The sequence below is a fragment of the Diceros bicornis genome, chromosome 10 (assembly GCF_020826845.1).
Source record: "Diceros bicornis minor isolate mBicDic1 chromosome 10, mDicBic1.mat.cur, whole genome shotgun sequence".
Classification (NCBI taxonomy): Eukaryota; Metazoa; Chordata; class Mammalia; order Perissodactyla; family Rhinocerotidae; genus Diceros; species Diceros bicornis.
In genome coordinates this window covers 5600400-5626884 of record NC_080749.1, presented here as the reverse complement: position 1 = coordinate 5626884, position 26485 = coordinate 5600400, and the positions used below count along the sequence as shown (strand labels likewise).

Here is a 26485-nt window from a genome sequence, read left to right as displayed (position 1 = left end):
AGAATTTGCTATCCCTGGATTTCTTGCTCACTGCCCGAAGTCTCATTGCCTTAACATTTGTAAACCATTTAAACGACCTCTTTAGGGCAAATACAACCATTCTAGCTCTGCTATGAAAATCATAACTAACATGATATACAAAGAATTTGGACAGTGCCAATGTGATTGAAAATCAAGTAATCAACCTGAAAAACAATTTACTATGTCTCTTTAGAATTAGAATACCTCTTTCTAGCCTTATCTTAGGAATTCATGCCTAGTGGAGACTACAGTGTGTCTATCTCAGACTAATACTAATGTTTCTCTTCTAACATAAAAAAAAAAAAAAAAAGAGGTAGAAAAGGGAAGGAGGAGGAAGCAGGCATGATGAAATGTTTAAGGGGCAATACACAGTCTAAGGCCAAATGAACTCTTGAAGCCTACTGATTTTGGAAAAACCTTCATTTTGGTGGCTAACTTGAATTATTATTGATATAAAATAAAATTAAGGCATACAGAGAAAAAGGCACTACCAAAAATTAACAATTGCTTTTCATTAACATTTAACCAATCTTAAAATTCAAATAAATATGAACATTACCTTTGTAACAAAGGCCCAACTTAATATAAGACAATAAGGTCTCAAGAAATTGTCCTGATCTTAGTATAAATAACACTGTTGACAGAATTCAATTTCTATCAAATATTTTGGGTATTTTAACAATTTAGACCAAAAGAAATTTTTTTTTTCTTTAAAAGAAATAGCAAGAAAAAAAACACTATGTTATGTAATAAATGACCCCCATCACTGGAACTGTTTGAGCAGAGGCTGGGTTTTGTAAGAGGGAGTCCTGAGAGAGAGGCTGCATGATCTATGGGGGTCCCTCCAACTTGGGGATACTTTTAATCCCTGTTGTTAATGACATTTTAGTTTATAATAGCCAATGAATATACAAAATTGCTTTTCCCTCACTTCATAAAAAATAATCGCATTTTAAAACATCATTGCTAAACTTTCAGAGTTAGGGTATACCATAAAGTAAGTAACTATCTGTTTGCCCATGTTTCCTCCTAGACTGCGACCTCCTTAAGGATAAGTTAATTTAGTACCTGACACAATAAGCCACAATTATTGAATAAGCAAATGAAAAAGATTCACTCTATTTACAAAAAATTGATAGATTCCTATACTTGATTGACACCAGGTGATTTTATATCAAGCTATTGGTCCCTAGACGCCAAATGAAATCATTGGCACAGAACTTTGCCGCGGGCCAAGGAGTTCACATCTGGCGAACATCTTGGCTTTTGCACCCAAGCTTGGTTGTCCCTATAAACTATTCAGATTTGATTTTCTTAGTGATTTCATGTATCTTATATCAACTCCATCTCAGAAATACTATAGACTAGACCTGACATATATAAGAGCTGAAGTAGCAGAAGCCTACTCTAAAGAAGTAATTTTACTTTTTTAATGTAGTTTCTATTGGGAATAAGATAAAGACTCTCTCAAGTCAAAGCCAATGCAACTTACTCTGAAATAAGTTTTAATTTTTATTTTATAGTTCACCCTGTGTATTAGCATTTCAATCTCTTATATAAATTATGTAAGGTTGACTGTGCTTTGAAAACTTTCTAAGGGAATAGTCTTTAACCATTTTTCAAGTTAGAAACATGTTCTGTAAATGAGGAAAATTTGAAAATTTTTAAGATAGTCATACTGAAAATTTCAAAGTCTGTATACTTTTAAATACATTTTAAAGAATTACCAATCATCAAAATTTCCACTAGTCATTATGATATTTTTCAATCTTTTTATTCAATACACTTTGTTTGCAATGTAAAAGATCTTATATTTGGTCCAAGCCTAAGTCATGCCATTTTGAGTCTCTCAAGGCCTAAGGAGAAAGATATTTCCTGAAAAGCACATCTAAGACTGCTAGTGAATCTTCTCCAGCACCAAAAAAGTCTGCCACTATCAAAGCAGAATGCATTTTAAAGGCACAAAGTCAGCAGTCTGGCCACTTTCCAGCCTCAGCAAAGAAACATTACAGTATAGAAGAATCAGTTATACATTTAAAAAACAAAATACATTTAGAGTCATCTTTAAAAGTTCAAATTTCATTTGTTGATCCACACCATTATTAGAAAGAAAAAACTGGAGTGTTATATTTAACTGCCCCTGATAGAGGTGTTTCCTTTCAAAATTTTCTTTTTTAAATGTACTTTTGGTCTTCCATACCTCACCCCACTTCAAGCTTTTTTTGTTTAGTAGTTTTTATATATATTAACTTTTATTGTGGTTTTTGGTACCTTTACAACTTGTTTGAAATAAATTCACATCACATTTTATATAATAATTCTGTAAACTATTAGTCTATTTTTAAGTCTTTACATAAAGAACAATACTTTCCCATAGCTAATAATAGTTTTCTTGTAAAACAAAGTCTTCTGCAGCAGCGTTAAAGTAGTAGTTTCTTTTCAGGTGATTTTATTTTCTATAGCATTTAGAAAAGAAAAAAAGAGACTGAAAAAAGCAAATAATTTTGCTTTGGACTTCACAGTCTCCCAAGATTTCTGTCTAAAGAGCACTGTCTCATCTTCTGCACTGCTGCTTACCCTGACAGACCAAAAATGAGCCAAAAGGAAATCACAACCACACAAGACAAAGAAACAAAGGAAAAGCCCACTGGTCCAGACACCGTGATCTTGCTCAAGTAGAAGAGATGCCTTCACTCATAAAAGATAAAGAAATTATAATAGATCCACATCCTTGGGGACTATGTTTATAGCACAAGATTTGGCAGTTGATTTTCTAGGAAGAGGGGGCCACTAATTCATATTCTTCCTTACAAGCTGCTTCCTTTGAGTATAAGGGATAGGAGAAGCTTTGACAACTAATTTGTGCTTTGACTTCTTCTCAGACTAGCAAATGGAATTTCAAATATTCCTACAGGGAATGCCAGATAGGACCCTGATACAGTAAAATACCTAACTTCAGAAACAAAGTGTTTCAAAAAAAGAAAAAGAGTCCCTAAAAGAGCATAACTTGTAGCAGAAAATAAAACACCTGAGTCCTTTGTGAATCCCATGAAAGGTATCACATTTAGGGCCTCCAGGAAGACTACTATTTTCTAGATCTTTAAAAATAAAGTACTTAGCACTTGCTTTAATCTGCTGAAAAAAAACTGCAAGTGGCCAAATTACTGATATCATTCATGTTTTTCAGTAGCACAAGTCCCTCAGAGATACTGGGACTTTCCCAGCTGTCGCCTTCTACTTGCTCTTAATGGATATATTATACTAGAAATACCTGGCAGTTTTTAATCTTCCTATGAAGTTGTTATACTTTGTTTTGATATGCTTTTCTTTTCCCACAATAATGAATTGACTTTTGAGGAAAGAATCTATACAGATGGCTGAGTTCAATAGGCTCCGTGTTTAAACTCATTTCATTTGTAAAATGGAAGATACTGCTTTGGGTGCAATACACAGCTGGTAAGGACAGGATTGCTATTTGCTGTTTGTTGAGATCACTGACCCTTGACTTGAAGTAGAGGTATCTGCTCTTGTAAAATCCTCACTATGCATTACATCACTTTCTCTCTGAAATTTACTTTTTGCAAGGAACTTGCTTTGTAAATGGCTGTTTTCAGTTTATAACTGGGGCTGGTCTTTACATAAGGGTTTCTCAACTTCAGCACTATTGACATTTTGGGCAGGATAATTCTTTGTGGGGGAGCGGCAGGGGCGGGCTGCTGTCCTTGTGCATTGTAGTTTGTTTAGCAGTATGCCTAGTCTCTACTCACTTGATGCCACTAGCATCCTCCTAGTTTTGACAACCAAAAATGTTTCCAGGCATTGCCAAATGCCAAGCAAAATTCCCCCCGGACCCCGCCCTTGAGAACCACTGTTTCACATCATAACTGTTTTTTGAGGTGCTTTAGTAGTCTGTGATCCTGAGAACAAGGGTTTTATCTCATGACACTAGCTTTAACACATGGACACTCTGGGTTAAACTCTTAGTTCCTAAAGAATGTTGTCTATGGGGAATCAGGAGCTGGAAACCGAAAGATATGGTATACGTGATTTTGATTATTTCTCCTTTCCCTTAATTTTAGGACTTTCCTCAAGTAATGAACATAGTTTAAAATATATTAAACAACATTTAGTTCTTCATTATTTCTGTTGTCTGGCAAATGTGGTCTCTTCTACTACTCACACATTTAATTAGAGCAATCTCCTTTTGTCTTTTAATTTAGATTTGCTCACTGACTCCCATATCTGCTTGATCTCTTTTTTTTCAATCAGAAAGCTATCCCTCAAGGTTTATAGATTCCAGTAACATGGATCTGTTATAGTGTATTTGCTTATTATACTGGTTAGGATTAACAAATAAACATACCTCTTAGAGATTCATATTTTCTATCAAGATTCCTACTGAGCAAAAAGCTTGGTAGACAGAGGTTAGGATCTAAAGAATACAGATATGAGAAGGAACCTATATTCTTTAAGTTGAGTACCTACCCTAAACTCAAGTTTAGGGCTCAACCCCACAAATGAGGATCTACTTTAAATATTATCACTAAAAACTACAAATTATACATCATTTTCTTCTCCTTGTTTTTCGTGTCTCCCCATCACCACCATTCTGTCAGTGACACAGGGAAAGACTCTACAATCTTTAGGTATTCCAAATGATTTGTACTAAAAAGAGTGACTATGTACTAAAGTGCTTTATCTCTCTGAACCACATCAGTACATTATAAAAATTAAAAAAAAAAAGTTTCAAGTTCTTGCAAGGGAAAAAAAGATTAAATATAAAAAATTTAGGTTACTATTATTATTAAGCAAATTTAACCAAGAATCAAGAGAAACACTTTCCCTCTTGTCTTCTTTTCTCCCCCATCTCTCTTTTTCATAAAAAAGAAAAGTGCAGTCAGAGAGAAGGTGAATGAATAGATGGGAGCTGGGTAGAGGCACAGGAGAGGTTACTGGCTGCTAGTGATAATGCACAAACATGTGCCTTAAGAGTTCATCAGCTGAAGGTCTCAGTTTGGCCTCTACAAAGATCCGTTTGAGGAAATCTCGAGTATAGTCTGAGACATGAGGTGGCAGCTTTGGGTTTGTTGGCTGAGTGGCAATTTTAAAGATTGCAGCCATCGCTTCAAATTCCGCCCAAGGAGGCTTTTCAGTTAGCATTTCTACCACAGTACAGCCAACACTCCTGAAAAGGAAATAAAAAAATAATAATACATTACACAAACTATATCATCATGAAAGAAAGCAAGTTAACTACAAAATGAGAAACAGGAGCGAAGTCCATACATATTTAAAATACAACTTGATTTCAAGTTTCAAGTTTCATTAAAAGGTTATAATTATATAAAACTGTAATTTAAACATAAAAATCAATGAAAATAAACCACAATTTAAGGATTGACTCAAATGGTTAGGCAAAGAACATTATTCATTTTATAATTTTTATAATTTTATAATTCTCTGACATTAAATATAACTTTTTGTCTTTATCTTAAAAAGAATACAAACATTAGAAATTCTTTGTTTGCCTTTAGGTGCCTAAAATGAATATCTATTAAACACTTTTCTGGGTGGAAAGCAGGAAATGGCCATTTTATGTTCTAACTTAAAATTATGAAGCAATTAAAGACTAAGTGAATTATAAAAAACTAACATTAAAGATTAATTACTTTTACAGTTCTTCAGGGAAATAAACTGAAGATAGCTTTCTAATGCTGAAGTTTGCTTAAGACGAAATCCTTCCTAAAGAATGGAAGACAGGTTTAAAGACTCTATTTATTTAGTCAATTATTAAGCTTCAAAGAGGCATATTTCAAATGCTATTAATCATTGTAATCCTGACATCCTATTTCAAAAGTACAAAAGATAATTTAAATCTGGCTCAGTAATTTCCATCCTGTGTGGAAATACGTAAGAAAGCAGGCAAATCCGGCATCAAAACCTACCAGATATCTGCTTTTCTGCCATAGCCTTCTCCACTAATTACTTCAGGGCTCATCCAGTATGGTGTGCCTGTGACAGACTTCATTCCTGTCCCTGAAAGACAGATGGTTTGAAGCCGTTTGCTGGCCCCAAAATCTCCTAGTTTGACATTGCCTGTTGAATCTCGCAGGATATTTGCACCTAAAAATAAGAATATCCTCATTTCATTATTTTTATTGGCAGTTTGGAATATAATGTAAAGGAACAACAGCAGAGAATTACTTAGTAGACTCTTCAACCTGTCTCCAAAATTAAGCTGCTTTTCATCTTCCAAGCAGTACCTGGCATAATGCCAGTCACACAGTCAGTGCTCATTAAGGCTTTACTACATGAACACTGAATTTTTAGAGTCAGCTGTATGTGCTTCAGAACCTAAGACGGTTCTCCCACTGAAAAGGATTGGTGCAGGTGGGGACTGAGGATGAAAAAGAAAAGAAAGGGATAAAGGGCTAAGAGCATGAAGCTCAAAGGATGAAGAAAGCAATAGCAGGCTCTTGGCCCCCGTTTCTCTATCATAAAGCAAGAAGCCCAAGCTGAAACTTATTTCCCTGAGAAGCTAGCTTCTGAACCTCCGGATCTTCCTGAGGGACCCTCATAATCAAAAACTTCCAGCACTTTTTTCCCCCTGCTATATATAACTTAATTGTTAGTTAAGTTCATTTTACAGTTTTTCATAATATTGTTTTGCTTTATATTAATTTTACTTCTCAGTTTCCTATATATATTTTAAATCTTCTAAGCAAGCTTTGAGCTTTCTGTTTAAAATTTCATTTATAATAAACTTTTAATTTTATTTATTATAAACTGATTTTGATCACCCGGCTTGCAGTAGTGTTTGTTGAGTTCTCCACTGTAAGGTTACTCTTTCCCCCCTTTCTATACTATATCTTTGGAAAAAGTTCACTATGTGCAGCCCACAATTAAGGAGCAAGGAGTTATGCTCCAGGCCGAGTAGCTACATAAATTATTTGGAATTATTCTGCATGAGGGAATTATTCCCTATTTATTCGACCATTCATTTATATCAGTATGAACACATGGATATTTATTTTATACTTTGGTTTATAATCCAATATGACTTTTATTTTTTCGCTCAAGTTGTTCCAGCTTTGGCCATTGGGAGCTCTTTATATTGGCTCCTGTGCCCCTTTGCCATATCCTGATCATTGTGTTCTTATTTGGTTTTGGTTTGGGGTTGTGTTTTAGCATTTTCTAACTTTCTGGCACTAGAAGATACTCCAGGCTCAACTTGTGTATTTCCTGCACCAGTCCTAGCATCAGCCATTTCTCCAAGGAGCCCTGGTTTCTTTTAGTGGGGAATGGTATCAAAAACCAAGATCTAGATGCTAGGTTTATTTATTTTTCACTCTCTATTTCCTCATTTACTTATCATTTTTAAACTCAATCTTTTTTCTGGAATTATACGTCTAGTTTCTATCTTATATAAATTATTTCTATTCTCATTTTTAGCTTTTCCTATAAACTGTTGTTAAATAAGTGATTTATTTCATTAATTTATCTAATTTTAATTTTTAAACTTCAATTCTTAAATTTAAGTCTTCCATAACCTTAAACACATTTTATATTAAAAAAAGAAAAAGACACGGGGCCGGCCCTGTGGCGTAGCGGTTAAGTGTGTGCGCTCTGCTGCTGGCGGCCCGGGTTCGGATCCTGGGTGCGCACCGATGCACCACTTGTCAGGCCATGCTGTGGCAGTGTCCCATATAAAGTGGAGGAAGATGGGCACAGATGTTAGCCCAGGGCCAGTCTTCCTCAGCAAAAAGAGGAGGATTGGCATCGGATGTTAGCTCAGGGCTGATCTTCCTCACAAAAAAAAAAAAAAAGACTTCTTATTTGTCCTTGTACCTAGTTTTTTTAAAATGTCTCTAAGAAGGAGAGTGAATAGGGGAGAAAATCTCTATAAGAGATCAGAGAGAATGTAGACTGTCCATCCCCACTGTGAGCTTCTGCACTTGTCTTTCTGTTCTCCCCGCAGATTCCCCAGCCTAGTCAATGAAGGCTCTGCAAGCCTCTCTCCAGGGGAGGCTCCAGGACCATTTTGCATGCCATAAGCCTGAGTGTGCCACGGCACCACTGATTCTCTAAAACAGCACTGCCCATTTAACATCTCCACCGTCCAATACTTAAAGGACTCTGTCAAAAAAAGCTACTGTCTCTAAAATATTTAACCAGGGGAAGGACAACAAACAAGCCAGTTTTTACTGGCTACGAACTTGGAAGAAAAGTCCTGGGCAGGTCACAGACAGGGAGAGCTATCTTTGGGGAGTAATCTCCAATGCTGAACCAATGCCCATCTATATAAAGGGCTGAGGAGAAAATGTGTGGCCAGGTTCCCAATATAGTTTTCTAATTTTTTAAAACTTATTTTGGGGGACAGCCCGGTGGCCTAGCGATTAGGTTTGCGCACTCCACTTTGGCGGCCCGGGGTTTGCAGGTTTGGATCCCGCGCGTGGACCGACGCACCGCTTGTCAGGCCATGCTGTAGCGGCATCCCATATAAACTAGAGGAAGATGAGCACAGATGTTAGCCCAGGGCCAGTCTTCCTCAGCAAAAAGAGGAGGATTGGCATCGGATGTTAGCTTAGGGCTAATCTTCCTCACAAAAAATAAATAAATAAAAATAAACTTATTTTCGATACGTTAAAAGCAAACTATCAAACCCAGCCCCAACAACCATTTGGACTATCTTCCCCAACCATACTGCCAGCCACTCCCTCTTCCCCTCTCATATTACTGAAGTAAATTGAAGACATCATGATCAATAAATAGGTCAGTATCTATCTTTAAAAGATAAGGACTCTTACCACACTTAAGAGGATGGACAGTAACTCCTTAATATTATTAAATATACACTGTTTTTTTAGTTTTTTAAAAAAAAATCAGAATCCAAATAAGGTCCATACATTGAGACTCACTGATAACATCTTTTAAGTCTTTCCTACTCTAAAGTTCCTTCTAATCTCTTTTTTATCCTTTGCAATTTATGAAGAATGTAAGTTGTTTGCCTATAGCTTTCTCATGGTCTAGATTTTGCTGACTCCATCTCAAAGGGTCATTTAACATGTTCATCTGTCATATATATATGTTCTATAATTCTATAATTTGATAGCTGTACCTAGAGGCTTGATTAGATTCAGGTTCAATTTTTTTTTTGGCAAAACTCCTTCATAGATGATAATGTATTGTAAGAATAGGAAGTATGTAATGCTAGACTGTCTCTGTTTTAGTGATGTCAGCAGCTGTTAATGTTTAGTGCTTAATGAATCTATTAATTCATTAGTGGTTTCAAAATGGTACTATTCTGTCATTCCTTCTTCATTTGTTAGCCAAAATAGTTTTATAAAGATAAGTTTCCGGGCCGGCCCTGTGGCTTAGCAGTTAAATGCACGTGCTCCGCTACTGGCGGCCCGGGTTCGGATCCCGGGCGTGCACCGACGCACCGCTTCTCCAGCCATGCTGAGGCCACGTCCCACATACAGCAACTAGAAGGATGTGCAACTATGGCATACAACTATCTACTGGGGCTTTGGGGGGAAAAATTAAAAAAAAAAAAAAAAAAAGATAAGTTTCCTTTCATCCACTATTTGGTCCTCAGTGGTATAGTTCATAAAAGAAAGGCAGAATAAAGGAATCCTATTATGAAATAATGAGTTGGTTCCCTAGAAACAAGGATCAATTTGTTTTTATCCTAAGTTTCACTATGAACTCATGGGTTTAAACTTAAAAGTAATCAACTATCTTTCTTTTTCCTTCACCATTTAAAAACTGCTCATTATAAAAATTTGGGAAATACAGAAAAAGTAAAAAGTATGCAGAAGAAAACTATTACTCATCATGCCATTTGGAAACAACCACTGTTAATCATATGGAAATTTTTCTTCTAGGTCATACTTTAACTTTACAAACTTCAGATCATACTGCATATCCAATTTTATATCTTACTTTTCTCTTTCACTATATTTGCCCTATAATGCTTTTAAATCAGTTTGCTTCCAACCTCCTCATTTTACCAGGACAGTTCACCACTCTTTCTGGCAAGGTTAGAAGAGGATCCATTTGGGGGTAGCTCCCCTCAGTTCCTTTACCTTGTCTCATTATGAGAGCTAAAGAGAGACTGGCTTGAACAGAGATTATTCCTAATAGAATATTCACAATCAAATAATTTCCCTATGTGGTTCTTTAAGCTATCAGCTTTTGTACTTGACAACTGAGGTCTGCCTACACTGGGTAGATCTTGAGATGAAAGACAGGCTCCTATTTCTTTTAGATCATGAGCCATGTCCTTATCCTTTCAGACTCACTAGTAAGCTCCATTCTAGTACATGTGGTCTGGCTCAGGCATTCTGCAGAAGATTCTACTTTATCACCAGAAACTGGTTAGGAATGTTCTCTTTGGCCTGAATATGGCCATATTCAGGATGTGGCACACCACAACAGGAAGGAAGTAAATATCTGGTAACTCATAAGAGCCCCTAGAAAGACCAATGAAAAATATATTTATTATTTATACATGTGTGTATTTATTATTCTTATTGATTGACTGAATAAAGTGATCTTTAAATTTGGGGTCACAACACAGTTTTTATAGAATCTAACCTCCAGGTATGCTTTGCAGTACAGAGTTTTAAGCACTCTCAAATTTTACACATCTCCACCACTCACTTTTGTCTCACTTCATGCATTTACCTTACATACTGGATTCCTGAAAACAGCTGAGTTTTTGAGTTTTAAACAGGGAGCTTAACTGAGTTGGAGTTCATCAAAGCTAAGTCTTAGGCTCTTTTCTTCCCTCTTCTTATTCTCTCCCTAGGTAATAACATCCATTCCCATGTCTTTAAATATGATCTCAACATATCATCATCATAGCCAACTTTTGAGTGATTTCTAGGTACAGGCACTGTTTTAAGCATATTATATGCATTAACTAGTTTAATCTTAAAGGAATCCTATGATTAGATACTGTTATCACCCCCTTAAAAATGAACTAAGGCAGAGAGAGATGAAATATCTTGTCCAAAGTCACACAGGACGGAAAAAGCCTGAATTTGAAACAGGCCATCTGATGTCAGAGCCACTATACTCTAAGGCCTATGCTCTATGAAAACATGGTCTCATTTTTATGATCATTTGAACTTTATTAATTCTGTGAACCCCCACAGGGGAGTTTCTCACTTGTGGAGACCTGAACAACAGGAGTAGTCCAAATACTGACTGAGTCAGTGAGAATGCAGAATTGTTTTCCTATGGAATTTTAAAGGTAGATGTATTAATTTACATGTTAAATTCCTTAATCATATCACTTGTTTCATTCACATTCACAAAAAAAGAACTGTGTACTTAAAATTAAAAATACCTCATTACTTACCTTTGATATCTCTATGAACAATCATATTACTGTGCAAATAATGGACACCCTCCAGAATCTGACGAGTGTATTTCCTAGTCACATTCTCAGTAAGAGCTCCATATGCTTTTAATTGGTCCTTAATTGAACCCTAAGATTAAAAAAAAAAAAACAGAAAGAAAACTATGATATGGTTTGAAATGAAAACTACTATTAAATCTTTATTTTTAAAAGAATCCTAGTTCACAACCGAGAGGCTTTAGTTGGAGAGCACAGGAATTCTGAGTAAGGACATTATATAACATCAAATTTCATATACAACTCTACCATATTCCCTGACTAGAGCTGTGAAAGAGTAGGGGTCATAGCTGAAGGAAGCCTTTGGAACTATTTTTTGACTGATGCCCTTGTTTCTATGACTACGTTGGTTCTATTTCCTATTCCTTTGCAATCATGTTTTCAAAAATTCTCCAGTACTTTTATCTTGCTTTTTTCTCCCTGAATATATTTTTTGTTTTTCCTGCTAGCTCTTCTATATATGTCCTACTTTAATTTTATTTATTTTGTTCTTACTCTGGTTTTAAAACAATGTTTTATTGATATCTTCTAATTTACTTCTCAGAAGAAAGAATGGGTATAATTAGAAAATCAAGAACACATATGAGATTTTAGTTTTTCCTTTATATACTCAATATTCTAGTTCAAAACATAAGAAAATATATTAAAAAGAAATTTCAAATTTTTTTAAGTGTTTTTTAAGGCAGGATGAGGGGCCATCTCAGACTGCTGAATCAGTCTGAGGTGAGATGTAGGTACTTGAATTTTGAAAAAGCTTCCCTACTAATTCCACTGTGCAAATATGATGAATAATCACCACTTTAAAAGATGGAAATAAAATGCTTCCTAAGGGATAAAATATTTTCTTTTAAATAGGGAATATATCCAAGTGTTTCTGCCTTTCCTTGAATTTTGGTAAAAAGTGTATTTTGTCATATAAAAGTAGATCCTTGGATTTCACAGGTTTAACCATTTGCTGGTTCCACTATTCATGAGCAATCCCTGAAGGAACAAGCAGGATGCAATTCTGCTGACCCAAACTTGCAAAAACATGTGGGGAAAGTCTTAGGCAGTGAGTGGACCCAGCCAACCACCCACACCTATAATTCAATGTGGCTTGTTTGTTCAGTCTACTTACTGTGTCTCTACTTGAAGTAATACACAAAATAACACAGCTAGAACTGAAGTTTCCAAACAGTAAGCCCCAAAATACTTATAGGCTGTAAATGAGTGATGGACTTATGGATCCTTTGGGCCCTCAGGCAGCTGAGCCAGTGGCCTATGGCTGCTAACAGCTCCATTGGTATGGTCCGTTTACCCCTGTGTACCATAAAAATGTTTTTTTCAGTGTGAACAACTGAAATGGGATGGGAAGCGCTGTGCCAGCTGAAGAGAGAGTGTGTGTGTGTGTGTGTGTGTGTGTGTGTGTAAGACAGAAAAACCAACTGCTAGTTCAGGTACTGAAAATAAAGTTATGGTTCTAGTCTGAAAGTAGTTATTGATAAACAAAGGAATGGAATGCTATATTTGGGAGAACTGAAGAATGGAATGACAATTTTGGCAAAGCTTGAATCTAGGGCATAAAAGGGTCCATCATAATAAATTTAATGAGAGAAATTATATAGCATCATTCACAAACTTGGAGATTCAGGAAAGACTAGGAACATATATGTATATGTTCAGCCTATAAATGCCATGGGCTTGCCATAAGTATTCATTTAGATTGTTGATGAATTATTATTAATTTAGTAACATGCTTTTCAAATTCAAGGAATGACAACCTATACTTTGAAGAGATAGCTGCTCTTACAAAACCAAGTGTAGCTAATGATAAACATGATCTAACACCTCTTCCTGAATAGTCATGGTTTAGTCTTAAGACTGCTAAATATATAGAGATAACCCATCCCTATTTGTGATGTAAATCAGTTCTAACCAATTAACCATTTTAATTAATCTTATCTTCAACAATCTGGGTCTCTATTCACACTTATTCATAATTATTTTCTATTTTTAATTTAAATATTCACTGCACAAACAGTAGTGGAAATCTGAATAAAAGAGAAAAATCAATCACAATTCCAACATAACACATTTTCATGTTTCTAAGTTTCTTTTGTCCCTGTCCAAATATAGATACTTTTAAAATATTATAATCATTATTAAAAAGCATTTTATGTATATTCTTTTTCCCTCTTACTATAAGTCCTTCCTCTAACTTTGCTGCATGGCCTTCACAATTTTAATTTTTAATACATATTCTCTTGGACAATACCATCATAATTTACTTCCACTGTGGGCACTGATATTTTCATTTTTTTTCCATCACAGATAATACTAAAATAAATGTACACAGTTTTTTCCTTCTTTTGGATTATTTCTGTAGAAAAAATTTCTGTGAGATTACCAGGTCAAAAGGCTTCAAGATTTTTATGCCCTTTAATACATCCCACCAATTTGTTTTCCAAAGGGGATTTTTTAAAAAACCAATTTACATTGCCAACATAATCTTTGAAAATAAAAAGTAGCAATGATGTGTAACAATGATGTCACTATAAACAATTATTCATGACGATAAGAAACAAAGTTTACTATTGCTCTTGTGAGACTGAGAATGGTTAAGACCATTACTATCAGATACTGATCCACCGTTTTATTGATCCATAAGCTTAAATTGCAACCTTGTACATTCTACATACCATTCTAATAAGCTACTCCCTCCCTTAAAGACCCACAAATCAAATCTTTTTTCTAACATATACTGCCTATTAAATTATGGGAATGCATGTTATTTTTAAACAAGTGAATACACCACCATCTTGAAAATCATTAGTATTAGAATGTAAATACTAAAAAAAACATAGAAGGAATGACAAAGTTTGCAAATCACATTTTGCAACTCCTAATGAAATTACTGACTCAGGCAATGATTATCAATCTGTGTTAAAAACATTAGGTGGATGGTTGAAAAGGAAATGGATATTCCTATGTGCTACTGCTGTAGCTCAGATTACTTTCTGGTCTTCAGGAAAAAACAAAATTTACAATGGAAGAAATGGGATGTCGATCACCCTAATCTAGCAGTCAATCTTAGCATCACTAACAGTGGCACAACCAGAAACTGTATGTCTCCTAATGGGAAGCAACATGAAATACACAGCATCATCTATGATGCATTCTAATTAAAAAATATTGAATTTGAATCTAATTTAGACTTTAGCTCTAACTTGGAGTTTACAGGAAATAAGGGGATAAAGGAACAAATTAAACAACTTCATGAGGATGTAATTAGAGAAATCTGTGAGATGAGACTGTCAACAGAACAACTAGCCTGGTCTCTTTGTCAAATCTATGTCATGTGAAAACTGTTATAGAATAAAAGAGGAGTAAGGGATGTAACAGCTAAGTGTAATGTGTGGTCCTAGACAGGATCCCGGTTTGGATAAACCAGCCACTATGGATATTTTTAGGGCACTTAGGGAAATCTAGATATAGACTGGTATCATGTCTGTAACCTATTTTAGTATACATTTTTAGCAATGTAAAAAATGAGTTAAAAAATACAATGATAGATGAAGAGAGAAAATAAAATTATATTAACTCTAATTTAAAACTCTTTCAAAATGTCCTTAACTAGGTATAACATTTTATAATCAAAGTTTTGTTGTTTTCCTTTCCTTAATTAAGACTTTAAATAGAATATGTCTATTTTTGAAGGATGTACTAACTTACCCCTGGCATATATTCCATAAATATGGAAAGTGTTTTTTCCTGGGGATCCCTCAAACAGCCATAATACTGAACAATTCGCTCATGCAGCAAGTTTTTCAACAACTGAATTTCACACTCAAGTGCATTTACTTCCTGAAAGACAGAACTCACTGTTAAGTCTTTACAGCATTATTGGTAAAAGCAAAAAATTCGAAATTCATGGATCACTGGGTGATTTCATTCTGAAATTTTACTTCCCAAGGAATAAACATTTTAAAGTCTCTAAACAATAACTTTTATAGCAGTCCTTGATGGTATGCTAAAGCAACACTAAACCAGATTAGGAATATAAATGAGTACTGAAAGAGAAAAATCCACAGTACAAAGTAGATAAACATAACTAATTATCTATTTGTTTTGCAAATAATTTGTATTAAGGAAAAACAAAAAATTCTATTGTTATATTTATTTTAGTAAAAATGCTTCTAATAATGTGACAAAGTAGCTTGTGCAGTGATTCTTACCTTGCTGGTCTCAGGGCTATCAGGGTCAAACTGAACTTGCTTAACAGCCAATTCTCTTCCTGTATCGACATCATAACAGAGGTAGACCCTGCCAAAGGCTCCCTGGCCAAGCAGTTTGCCCAATCTCCAGTTGGTTGGAGCACGAGGTGCTAAAAAAGAACATATTCTTAAAATGGAATAGCCAGGTGGCACACAAATGGTTAAGGACTAAATGAGTATACTGCATTAGTGATATTCTTAATTGAATATGCTTGGATATAAGGAAAAATCAAGATCATCCAAATTCATAATTAACATCATCTTTGAAAATTTTTCTCTTTAGGCAATTTTCTAAGAATTCTAAACCCAAAAAATGTGCATATCCCCATGACTCATTTTTTTCCAATGAGATTATTTTTCCCCCGATTACAAATGTAATAGCATCTTTCACTCAATCTAAGATGCCACTAATTGTAAGATGCACTATTTCTAATCTTTATTGCAGCAATATTTGTAATTAGCTTTTCATTTACCTACGACATAGAAAGCCAGAAAGAGCAACACTCTCATTCTAACAAAAGAAAGTCTTGAAAGCAGCCAGAAGGAAAAAAGTATACTGCAGACAGAGGAATAAAGATAAGAATTACAGCCGACTTCTCCTCAGAAAGTATACAAACCAGAAGACAATGGAGAAATAGATTTAAAGTGCTAAAAGAAAAAAAAACCTGCCCACATTTCTATAGTCAGAAAAAAAAATCTTTCAAAAATAGAGAAATAAAGATCTTTTTCAAACAAACAAAAGCTGAAAGAATTTATTACCAGCAGACTTATATTACAAGAAAGGTTAAAAGCAATTCTTCAGGCAGAAGAAATTTGATACCTGACAGAATCTTGGATGTACATAAATAAAGATCTATAGAAACAGGTAAACTGAAGGTGTATGTGTGTGTGTATATATATATATATATATAAAAGACATTCTTCTCTTATTTTTAACCACTTTAAAAGACAGCTGTTTAAAGCAAAAATAGCAGCAATGTGGTGTAAGGTCATACACGTAAAAGTAAAATATGACAACACTAGCACAAAAGGGAAGAATTCAGAGTATGGAAATATTGCTGCAATAAATATCTTTGAGCATGAATCTTTTTATGCATTGCTTATGCAATCAAGTCCAAATACTTGACAAACTGGCCTTAGTTACCACTCTAGTCCTATTCCCACTGTTTCAAGTAAGATATCCTCCACTTCACCCAAAAATGAACTATTCCCCATTTACGGAACATGCCACAGCCTCTTGCACATGTGACCTCCTTAACTGGTGAATTCCCATTCCCGTTCAAGAACTAGATTAAATGCTATACTATAATTATTTCTCCACACATTATTCTCCCCATTAGATCACATCTTAGAGGTCATATTTGAAATCTCAGTTCCAGCGCTCAACAAGAATATGTGGAATAAATGAATGAATGACTAAATGGTAACAATTTTCCTAATAAAAGCCAAGGACAGAATCATCTAAAGTAATTAGCAGTAATACCATGCTTATACCTAACAATCCAATCACTTTTAGAAATACCATTTTTACCTCTTTTAAGAAGTTGGTCTCACCTTGAGGACTGGCTTGGTATTTATTCTTTTTAATACTATAAAATTCTGCAAAGGTTCTGCTATATATTTCGCTACGCCAATTTCTATGACTTACAGCGGCTGGGTGGGCTGATGTCCATTACAGTCAAAGTAGGATTGTCTATGTCACTTCCCCTTCTTCTTATTCGACTATCATCATACTCTGGGGTAAAGATACTGCTTCCACTACTAGTGCTTAAAGAGTGATCAGTAGGACTGAAACTCACAGGAGACCGGAAGCTAGTCCCCTGGGTTCTTCTAGCTCTCGGAAAAGTTTTACGACCTACAAAATGAAAACAGAATTACCTTACAACTTTTATTAATATGTTGTATTGAAAGTATTTAAAATTTGTAACATAAGGAACAGAAACTTATCCTGTGACTAGGCTAAAAAACTGAAATAGCAATGATTATTTGATGATATATTTTAAACTTAACAGCAGTATTTTTTAAAAGAGTTCAAGGAGGGCTGGCCCCGTGGCTTAGCGGTTAAGGGCGCAAGCTCCGCTACTGGCGGCCCGGGTTCGGATCCCGGGCGCACACCAACGCACCGCTTGTCCGGCCATGCTGAGGCCGCGTCCCACATACAGCAACTAGAAGGATGTGCAACTATGACATACAACTATCTACTGGGGCTTTGGGGGAACAAAAAAAAAAAGGAGGAGGATTGGCAATAGACGTTAGCTCAGAGCCGGTCCTCCTCAGCAAAAAGAGGAGGATTAGCACGGATGTTAGCTCAGGGCTGATCTTCCTCAGACACAAAAAAAATAATAATAAAAGAGTTCAAGGAAATATCCTTGTTAACATTGAATCATGAAGTCAAAAATGAAAATACAAGAAAGAGAAAAGGTGAAAGCAGAAATGAAGAGAAAAATGGGGAAAAAAGGAAAGGATTTGAATACAAATTCAAATAATCTCTTATATTAAAATATATACACATTCATAAAATCAGAACTCTCACTTTTGGATAAAAAGGAGAAAACTATACATATTTTATTCTCATTTCCAATAATGATTTAAAATATAATACAAAAACTGGAAAGTTTATAGGTAACAATATTTTTTTTTCCTAATTCAAGTATGAATTTCATCATCAAGGAGTAATTTTCTAACTAATATTTCTTAATTACTCTTTTTCTTCTAAGGGAAAAATAAGTACTATGACGGATGTTGGCATAAGCTGTTATTATAGTTTTAGTTATCATCCAATTTCTTTAAAAAAGACATTTTTAAGCAGAAAACTAAGTGATTCAGGAACAAATTTATTTATTTATTTATTAAAGATTTTATTTATTTATTTATTTTCCCCCCAAAGCCCCAGTGGATAGTTGTACATCATAGCTGCACATCCTTCTAGTTGCTGTATGTGGGACGCGGCCGCAGCATGGCCGGAGAAGCAGTGTGTCAGTGCGCACCCAGGATCCGAACCCAGGCCGCCAGCAGCGGAGCATGAGCACTTAACCACTAAGCCACGGAGCCGGCCCAGGAACAAATTTATTTCTAATGGTATTACTTAATTATCAGATTTTTTAAAATTTATTTCTATTTTGATTATCTTTGAGATTTTTAACAAACTGTTCTTATGGTCTAATTGCCAGAAACTTACCATCATTATAGTCTTGATGGTGATATGAAACATGATACCTTCTTGGATATGTTCCTCCTTTTCCAAATTTCTCAAAGATAGGGTTATCATAGTCTATTAAGACATGTAAGAGAGTTATATATTATAAAAAAGTCAAATATTTCTAATGATGAAAAACACATTTTTTTTTAATTCCCCTCTCCCTCCCAGCCAAAACATTATTCGATGACATAAACATTTAAACATTCAGCATGTGGAGTCTAACCTGAAAATTCCTGATGATTATCGGGGTAGCTCTGTGCCCTAGGCATTCGTGATTTTGGATAGCTCTCTCTAAAAGAAAATGTCACGTTAAATTAAGACAAAGTATGTAAATAAGACATATAAAAAAATCTTTATGCAATATCAATATCTATATGTATGTATGTGTGGAGATACATATATACATATGTATGTATATGTATATATACATGTATGTATGTATTATATATATATCAAGGGGCTCACTTGGAAATGTTAACATAAGTGAAAAAAGAGAAACTTCTTTTTAAACACTTATCTGGTACATGCAGGCAGAGAGCCTGGCTTTTAAAATTAACCCAGAGTATAGTGGTGAGAATGGTATGTTTTAGAATTAGAGATGTTTGGAAACATCTATGTTTCAATCCCAGCCCTGCCACTTAACTAGCTGTTGCAACCTTGGCCAATCACCTTTCTGAGACTGTTTCCACATCTATAAAGAAGAGAGAATAATTTCCAACTCATCGACTACATATATACACATATGTATATATATGTAAAGTGCTCAGGACAGTGTTTTTCAAATATTAAGCACTCAATATATAGCTTTCACATTACTATTTTCCTGAATTTCTTAAGTGGTTTTTTTTTTTTTTGGTGAGGAAGATCAGCCCTGAGCTAACATCCATGCTAATCCTCCTCTTTTTTTTGCTGAGGAAGACTGGCTCTGAGCTGACATCCATGCCAATCCTCCTCCTTCCCCACCCCCCCAAAGCCCCAGTAGATGGTTGTATGTCATAGTTGCACATCCTTCTAGTTGCTGTATGTAGGACGTGGCCTCAGCATGGCCGGACAAGCGGTGTGTCGGTGCACACCCAGGATCCGAACCCGGGCCGCCAGTAGCGGAGCGCGCGCACTTAACCGCTAAGCCACAGGGCCGGCCCCTTAAGTGTTTTAAATGTCTATCTTGAGGTAGACATGGGCACAAAGATTTCATGTATACAGGTAACAGAAAATTAAATGTATATCCCCATACAATATTAGTTATATTTCCAGAATTTGCTTTCATAAAGCAATCACAGAGGAGATTAAATAGGTAAAGATGTTAATAAAGATATTGACTCTGTGTGTTACAGGGTAACTTTGTGTGCTACAGGTGAGCATTATCCTATTGAAACCAGGAGAGAGGGAGCACTTGTAAAGGAAATTCACATTGCAACTTGACCCAGTTTATGTTACTGAACAGCTACTTCACCAAAGTACTTAAATTTTAAATGACAACCAACACACTGGGCCACAATTACCAAGAATATAAGTTATTTATAATTTAGTGCCAGAATGAACATAATCCTTAATAGGTGAAACAACTCAAGAAATCTCCAAAACCAAACATATTAAAATTTGATAGCAGTTTCACCAATACAGTTTTAAAAGTAAATGTACATAAATTCTAAGTTTGTATTTAGCTTCAAACACAATTTTGGCAAGCAGGAATACTCAAAATATTATAATGAGGTATCATTTTAACTAATAAAGATATTGGGCCCCATGAGGTTAAGAGATTTGTCCAAACTGTCAAAAAATTCATTTGCTGTTAAGTATAGACTAGTATCAATAACATTCCTCTGAATGGAGCACAAAAGAGTTGATAATTCAACATGCTATATATATGCTTATTTACCTACATATATTTAAAAACAAAAATTACAATCAACATTACCCATCCAGAGGACTATCAAGTGACGGACAACTTCCTGAGCCAGAATTTTCAGGGCTGCTTAAAGATAATGGGTCCAACATCTAGAAAAATTAAGAGTTGCACCATGATTCAATGTGATACATCCAGAAGCTACTGTTTTTTAATCTAAAACAGCTTTGAGATAACATGTAACATAAAATTCACCCATTTAAGGCGTACAATTCAATGGTTCTTAGTATACTGAGAGTTGTGCAACCCTCACCACAGTCTCAGAACACTTTTTACAGTTCCCAAAAAAGGAACCCCATATCCAGTAGCAGTCGTACTCATTTTTAAATGTTTTAAACATAGTTGTCCCTTGTTAGGTAGGCTACAACTTCAAAATTTCCTAAGAGAAAAATATTCTTTCTCTATATGGTCTATTAGCTAAATAATTAAAAGCTAAAGATTTCATATAATTTTGCTTACTGAAAACTAAACAATAGCCCTGCTCAAATTGAGAGTAATGACACCGTGACTGCTCTATTATTAGAAAATGTAAACTCCTGCAATAGTATAAGCAGCCAAGGTAATGTTAAGGAAACAACAGCAACCCCATGAAAATACCTCAATACTAAAAAAACTTTTAAAAACATTTAAAAATGTTTTAGAAAGCTGACAAACCTCAGTTTCAAAAAGTTAAATATCTGTAGTTTTACTATATCTTTCAAGTGTTAATTGAAAAGTCTGAATGTTAATCCCAGGACTATAAACAAATGCATTCCTTCATTTACGGATGAGCAAGATAAGAAAATCAAGCCTTATTTCAGCTTTATTTATACATGAACGCACAAAAGCACATGTAAATTAGTGGGGATTTTTGTATATTTTTTATTGTTTTGTTCACTTAAGAAGATATGGAGAAGAGGTAAAACACACACACACTTGAGATTCCTGCCAAACCACACAACATCCCTTTAAATGAAATGAAAAAACACATTCAACTTTTGCTTACTTGGTCCATGCTCTCTGGAATGAACTCTCCTTCACTGTTGATACTGGTGAATGACCCATTCCGGGCAACCTGGTGTAATTCATCCGGAATGTATCCCGGGGGAGGGGAGCTTCTATCTCTACTAGTGGGACCTCACAGGAGAAAAATTATATGATTTTATAAATACCAGCAGGGAACCAACTTTTGTTTTGATAAATACATACACAAAATTTCTGGACTATAGTATGAACAATTTAGCCACTGAAATTCAGTTTTTTTAAAACTTATCAGAACATTCATGTCTGTAAAACTTCAAATGTTTTTACCTTTCTAAACTCCCACCCTACTATAATTATTAACCTCACTGTAATATTCATTTATACTTATTAGGTGGTATAGCAGTTCTTCTGACTGCTGACAACGTATTATGGGGTTGATAATACAATAAAGATTTTTAGATAAATGCCACTGGTTCTGAACTTCCAGAGGTCACTTGTACCCAAATATATGTTACCTTTTAACATAATTTATGGAAGGCATCATGATGTTGTGGAAAGAATATGGGCTTTAGAGGCAGACCTCAGCTTAAACCCCAGTTCTAGTTATTTACCAGCTGTGTGTCTTTGGGAAAGTTATCCAATCTCCATGAACCTGTTTCCTCCTCTGTAAACATGGGACTAAATCCCTCCTTTGCAGGGGTGTTGTGATGGTAAAATTATTCATAATGAACATATATGCTATGCACATGTGGCTCTATGATGTTCTTTCCATTCCCGCTCTTTAATCTTTAGAATCTAAATCTAAAGTGAGATTACTTATTAGTCATTTGGTCCATATTAAAGTGTTTTTAATTTGGAATCCTAGATTTTATTCTTGTGTACTTAAAATTAGGCTTTTTTGTGGCAAGCCATATTTCTGGAATTTGAATTTCTTGGCAGTTTAGAAAATCAGAGAATCTAATATAGTTCATATAATTAATCACATCATTTCTTATGAGACAATAATTCACTTCATTTTTACCTGGTTCTATAGATAATGCTGTGTTTATTAACACAGTTTCTCAACTTTCCGCCTAATTTTTTGAAATTAAAAAAGATACGGGGCAGTTATGTGAGCATTTAAGTTCCAGTCAGATTTAAAGCCAAAAAGGCTTTTTGCCTTATGGAAAGGGGTCATTTTAAGTATATGCCAGCACGTGTTAGTGATGCGATAGGGAGAAAGAGAACAAAAGGATTACCAAGAGATGTGCATAAAAGAGATAATTTTCTACACTTGACTCTAATATGATTAGGGACTCAACTTTGAGCCAGGGGTTGATTTAGGCTTTGTAACAACTATGATCACATGGTCTCTAATATTTTTTATTCCTTCCATATACCCTTGAAGAAGATCAATATACTCACTACTAAAAGGAAATGGGGGGAGGGGAGGCTATGAAAATTTCTTCATCTCCTTACTTGATAACCCATTTTTCTTAATTTTTGTTAGTAATAGGTAAGCCAATGCACTCTTGGTTGAAACCTCCACACCAGCATACACTTCCAATTCCAAAGGAAGTTTTTCCTCTATCTTTTATGAAAATAATTAAAAGGAATAATTGTCAATAAAAAAGGAAAAAAGATAATGGTCATATCTATCAAAGCCATTCCAAGTTTAAAGAGGTGCCAATAAAAGACCAGTAATTTTATACTTGACAATTTCCAGTTTTTTCTTACTCTGGCACTGAAGTCAAACAACAAGAATATTTATTAGTAGAACAAGAGTGAAGTATTCAGTACAGTTTTAATTCAAAATGAATTTAAAATGTCAATTTAGGGCCTGCCCTGTGGTGTAGTGGTTAAGTTCGGTGCACTCCACTTTGGCAGCCCAGGTTCGTGGGGTTGGATCCCCGGCGCAGACCTATACCACTCATCAGCCATGCTGTGGTGCGTCCCACATACAAAATAGAGGAAGGTTGGCACAGATGTTAGCTCAGGGCTAATCTTCCTCAAGAAAAAAAAAAGACTGGCAACAGATGTTAGCTCAGTGTGAATCTTCCTCGGCAAAAAAAAAAAAAAGTCAATTTAGTGCATTTAGCTTGTTCTGTCTAATGCAACTAAAGTGAACCGGCGACTTTTTACTTTAAATAGGAGAAGGGAATAAAGAAAGAAATGTATGAAGAAATGTATGATTAACAATAGTCATGCTTTCTAGTTTGAAAAGCAAAATGTACTTTTAAAAAGGGTTCTCTCTATTGCTACAACAATCCCATGATTTAAAGATGTGGACAAAGTTACAAATCTCATTAATTAGCTGGAATTTGAATTCAGGTATCTCTAATGTTCTTTCACCAAAATTTTAAATTATATCAAAATATATCCAAAAGAAGACAAGCAATTTTTATATTTGTATATTATCTCTGCTGCTCACATTTCCAGAATTTCTGAAACCAAAAGTAGGACTTATATAAGTGACACACTTAGAAGGAAATAGTCATAAAATAGCTTCTTCTGGGGGAAGAAGCTTTGGTCTTCTGGCAACCAAAACAGAACATGAATAACAGATTTTTTTTTTGGTGGTTCACATACCAATTTACTCTTTTCTTTTGCTATTAACAATCCTCTTCCGTTACTAGTCTTAGATTCCCAACCACATTTCTTATTTTGTCCCACTCTCCTGCTTCCTTCCTATTCATCTGTTTTGCCTCCTCTTTCACTTCTCCCCTTCAAATCCATCCCTCATATATGTTTTCATGCTATCTTTAATGACCACATTCACTGCCCTGTTAAAAACACTTATACCAGTGGCTTTTGAGCAATGTAATGCCATTACCATATAAAAATGTAGATTATCAATGTTTTATACAAATTGAAGAAGATACACACTATTGGGGAATTTAGAGCCCCTCTGTCCAGCCCATGCCTCTCTAATAGGCCTCCTATAAAAAACAGCACACAGGATCCATTTTTCTTTATACTATAAGCTTCATTATAACAGTGTATTATTAATGACAAATAAAAACTGAATGCTAATAAAGTAATAATAAAGCATAACCTGGAAACTCTTAGCAATCTTTATTTTGATAGCATTCTTGGCAATAACTGAAACTTAAGAGAAAGGCTTATGAACTTAGTCCATCCATTAATTTAATATATTAGAATTACTTCTTTTAATTTTTTCCCTCCAACTTATTTGTACAATTAAAATCTCTCTGAGGTTTTATTTGAATTTGTTAATCATTAAAATACCCTAGATATTTAAAGAAAGAAAATATTTAAGTTGGAGATTTCAAATCCTATATACTTGACATAACTTTTCAAGGGACCTCGGATACTAGAACATAGTTAACTGAGATAAACCACAGCGAGCACAGAGATGGGCAGCTATTTATTAGGGTTATGTTAAGTGTTGCCCTACATTAAAGGATAAAGAAGAAACTGAGAAATCACCCAGTTCGTGATTCAAACATTAGCTTTCTTACCTATTATAGAAAGCCGTTTTTTCCTCTCTGCTCCAAATACTGTGTTATCCAAATCTTCTAGTGATGGCAATGGTTCTAAATTAGTAGCCTACAAAGGAAAAAGGGTGATTAATGTTCTTCTTCCCCTTTAGGGCTTTAAACAGAATCCTATCCCCTACCAAATACAACCTAGATATTCTATATTGTTTGTGGGTCTCATCAAATCTACTCTTGGAAATATAGGTTCTAACATAATTCTTCCCAAGTTCTCAGTTTCTATTAGTTTCATATGTTCAGTATATTATACTTATTTGTAATTTTGGCTAGAGTTTTGAGGAGCAAGGATATTAAACTAGAGCAATTACAATGTGTAAGTTTACATTTAATCATACTGAAAATATATCAATGATTAAAGAATGTAACTGTGTTTCATATATTGACTTTTACAGGCATAAGTCCTATAATCCTTACTGAAAAAAATCCCAATTCATACCTGTGTACTCCCATTTATTACAAGTAATATCTTGAGGCTCTTCATATGAATACTACGATCCAGAAGTTCCACAGCTTTGTCCAAGTCATCTTGGGTAGTTAATGGAATTACCAACTAAACAAAAAGGAACATAAGGAATCATGCAGCAATCTCATACGGTTGAGTCCTTCCAGGAGCATCTCCATTACTATGAAATTATAAATCTCAAAATACCTTGCTTTTTGTCAGTATAATAATTATAAATTCTGAATGAATGTATGTATCTACAATGTTTTGCGCTTCCCACCCTTTGTTGTTAGTGCCCTCGAGTGGATTCCAACTCATAGTGACCCTGTGTACACCAGTGCGGAACCCCGCCCAGTCTTTTGCACCATCCTCTCACCTTCCGGCGCTATAACAGACAGTGTTCTGCTGCTATTCATAGGGTTTTCAAAGCCAATTTTTCCAGAAGTGGGTGGCCAGGTCCTTCTTCCTAGTCAGTCTTAGTCTGGAAGCTCCCCTGAAACCTGTCCACCATGGGTGACCCTGCTGGTATTAGAAATACTGGTGGCACAGCTTTCAGCATCACAGCAACATGCAGCCACCACAGTATGACAACCCACAGATGTGTGGTGTGGTTCCCTGACCAGGAAATGATTCTGGCATGAGGCCGTGAGAGCTTCAAATCTTAACCACTAGACCCCATCCTACCACCACTAAAATCATTAAATGAATATGGACAAAATTTTTTTTTGCTTTATTAATCATTAAATTCTTCTAGAAAACAAATTTAAAGATTAATTTTC

At 35.0% G+C, this 26485-nt stretch overlaps 1 protein-coding gene across 4 annotated transcripts in view; it reads right to left on the bottom strand.

The window, feature by feature from the left end:
• Positions 1-3869: 3869 nt before the first annotated feature.
• Positions 3870-26485, bottom strand: part of MAP3K2 (mitogen-activated protein kinase kinase kinase 2) — a 100942-nt gene continuing 78326 nt past the window's right edge. For 3 of the 4 annotated variants that reach the window (XM_058548761.1, XM_058548762.1, XM_058548763.1), the window contains exons 6-17: positions 25701-25814; positions 25229-25316; positions 21790-21920; positions 20817-20896; positions 19122-19189; positions 18878-18970; positions 17348-17554; positions 15661-15809; positions 15158-15289; positions 11390-11519; positions 5967-6144; positions 3870-5206 (exon numbers count right to left, since the gene is read on the bottom strand). In XM_058548761.1, coding sequence (XP_058404744.1) covers positions 4981-5206; positions 5967-6144; positions 11390-11519; positions 15158-15289; positions 15661-15809; positions 17348-17554; positions 18878-18970; positions 19122-19189; positions 20817-20896; positions 21790-21920; positions 25229-25316; positions 25701-25814 — 1596 coding nt within the window. In that variant the 3' untranslated portion in view covers positions 3870-4980. Of the gene's footprint in view, positions 5207-5966; positions 6145-11389; positions 11520-15157; positions 15290-15660; positions 15810-17347; positions 17555-18877; positions 18971-19121; positions 19190-20816; positions 20897-21789; positions 21921-25228; positions 25317-25700; positions 25815-26082; positions 26399-26485 lie in introns of those variants that run through there. The other variant, XM_058548764.1, reaches the window with a different exon arrangement.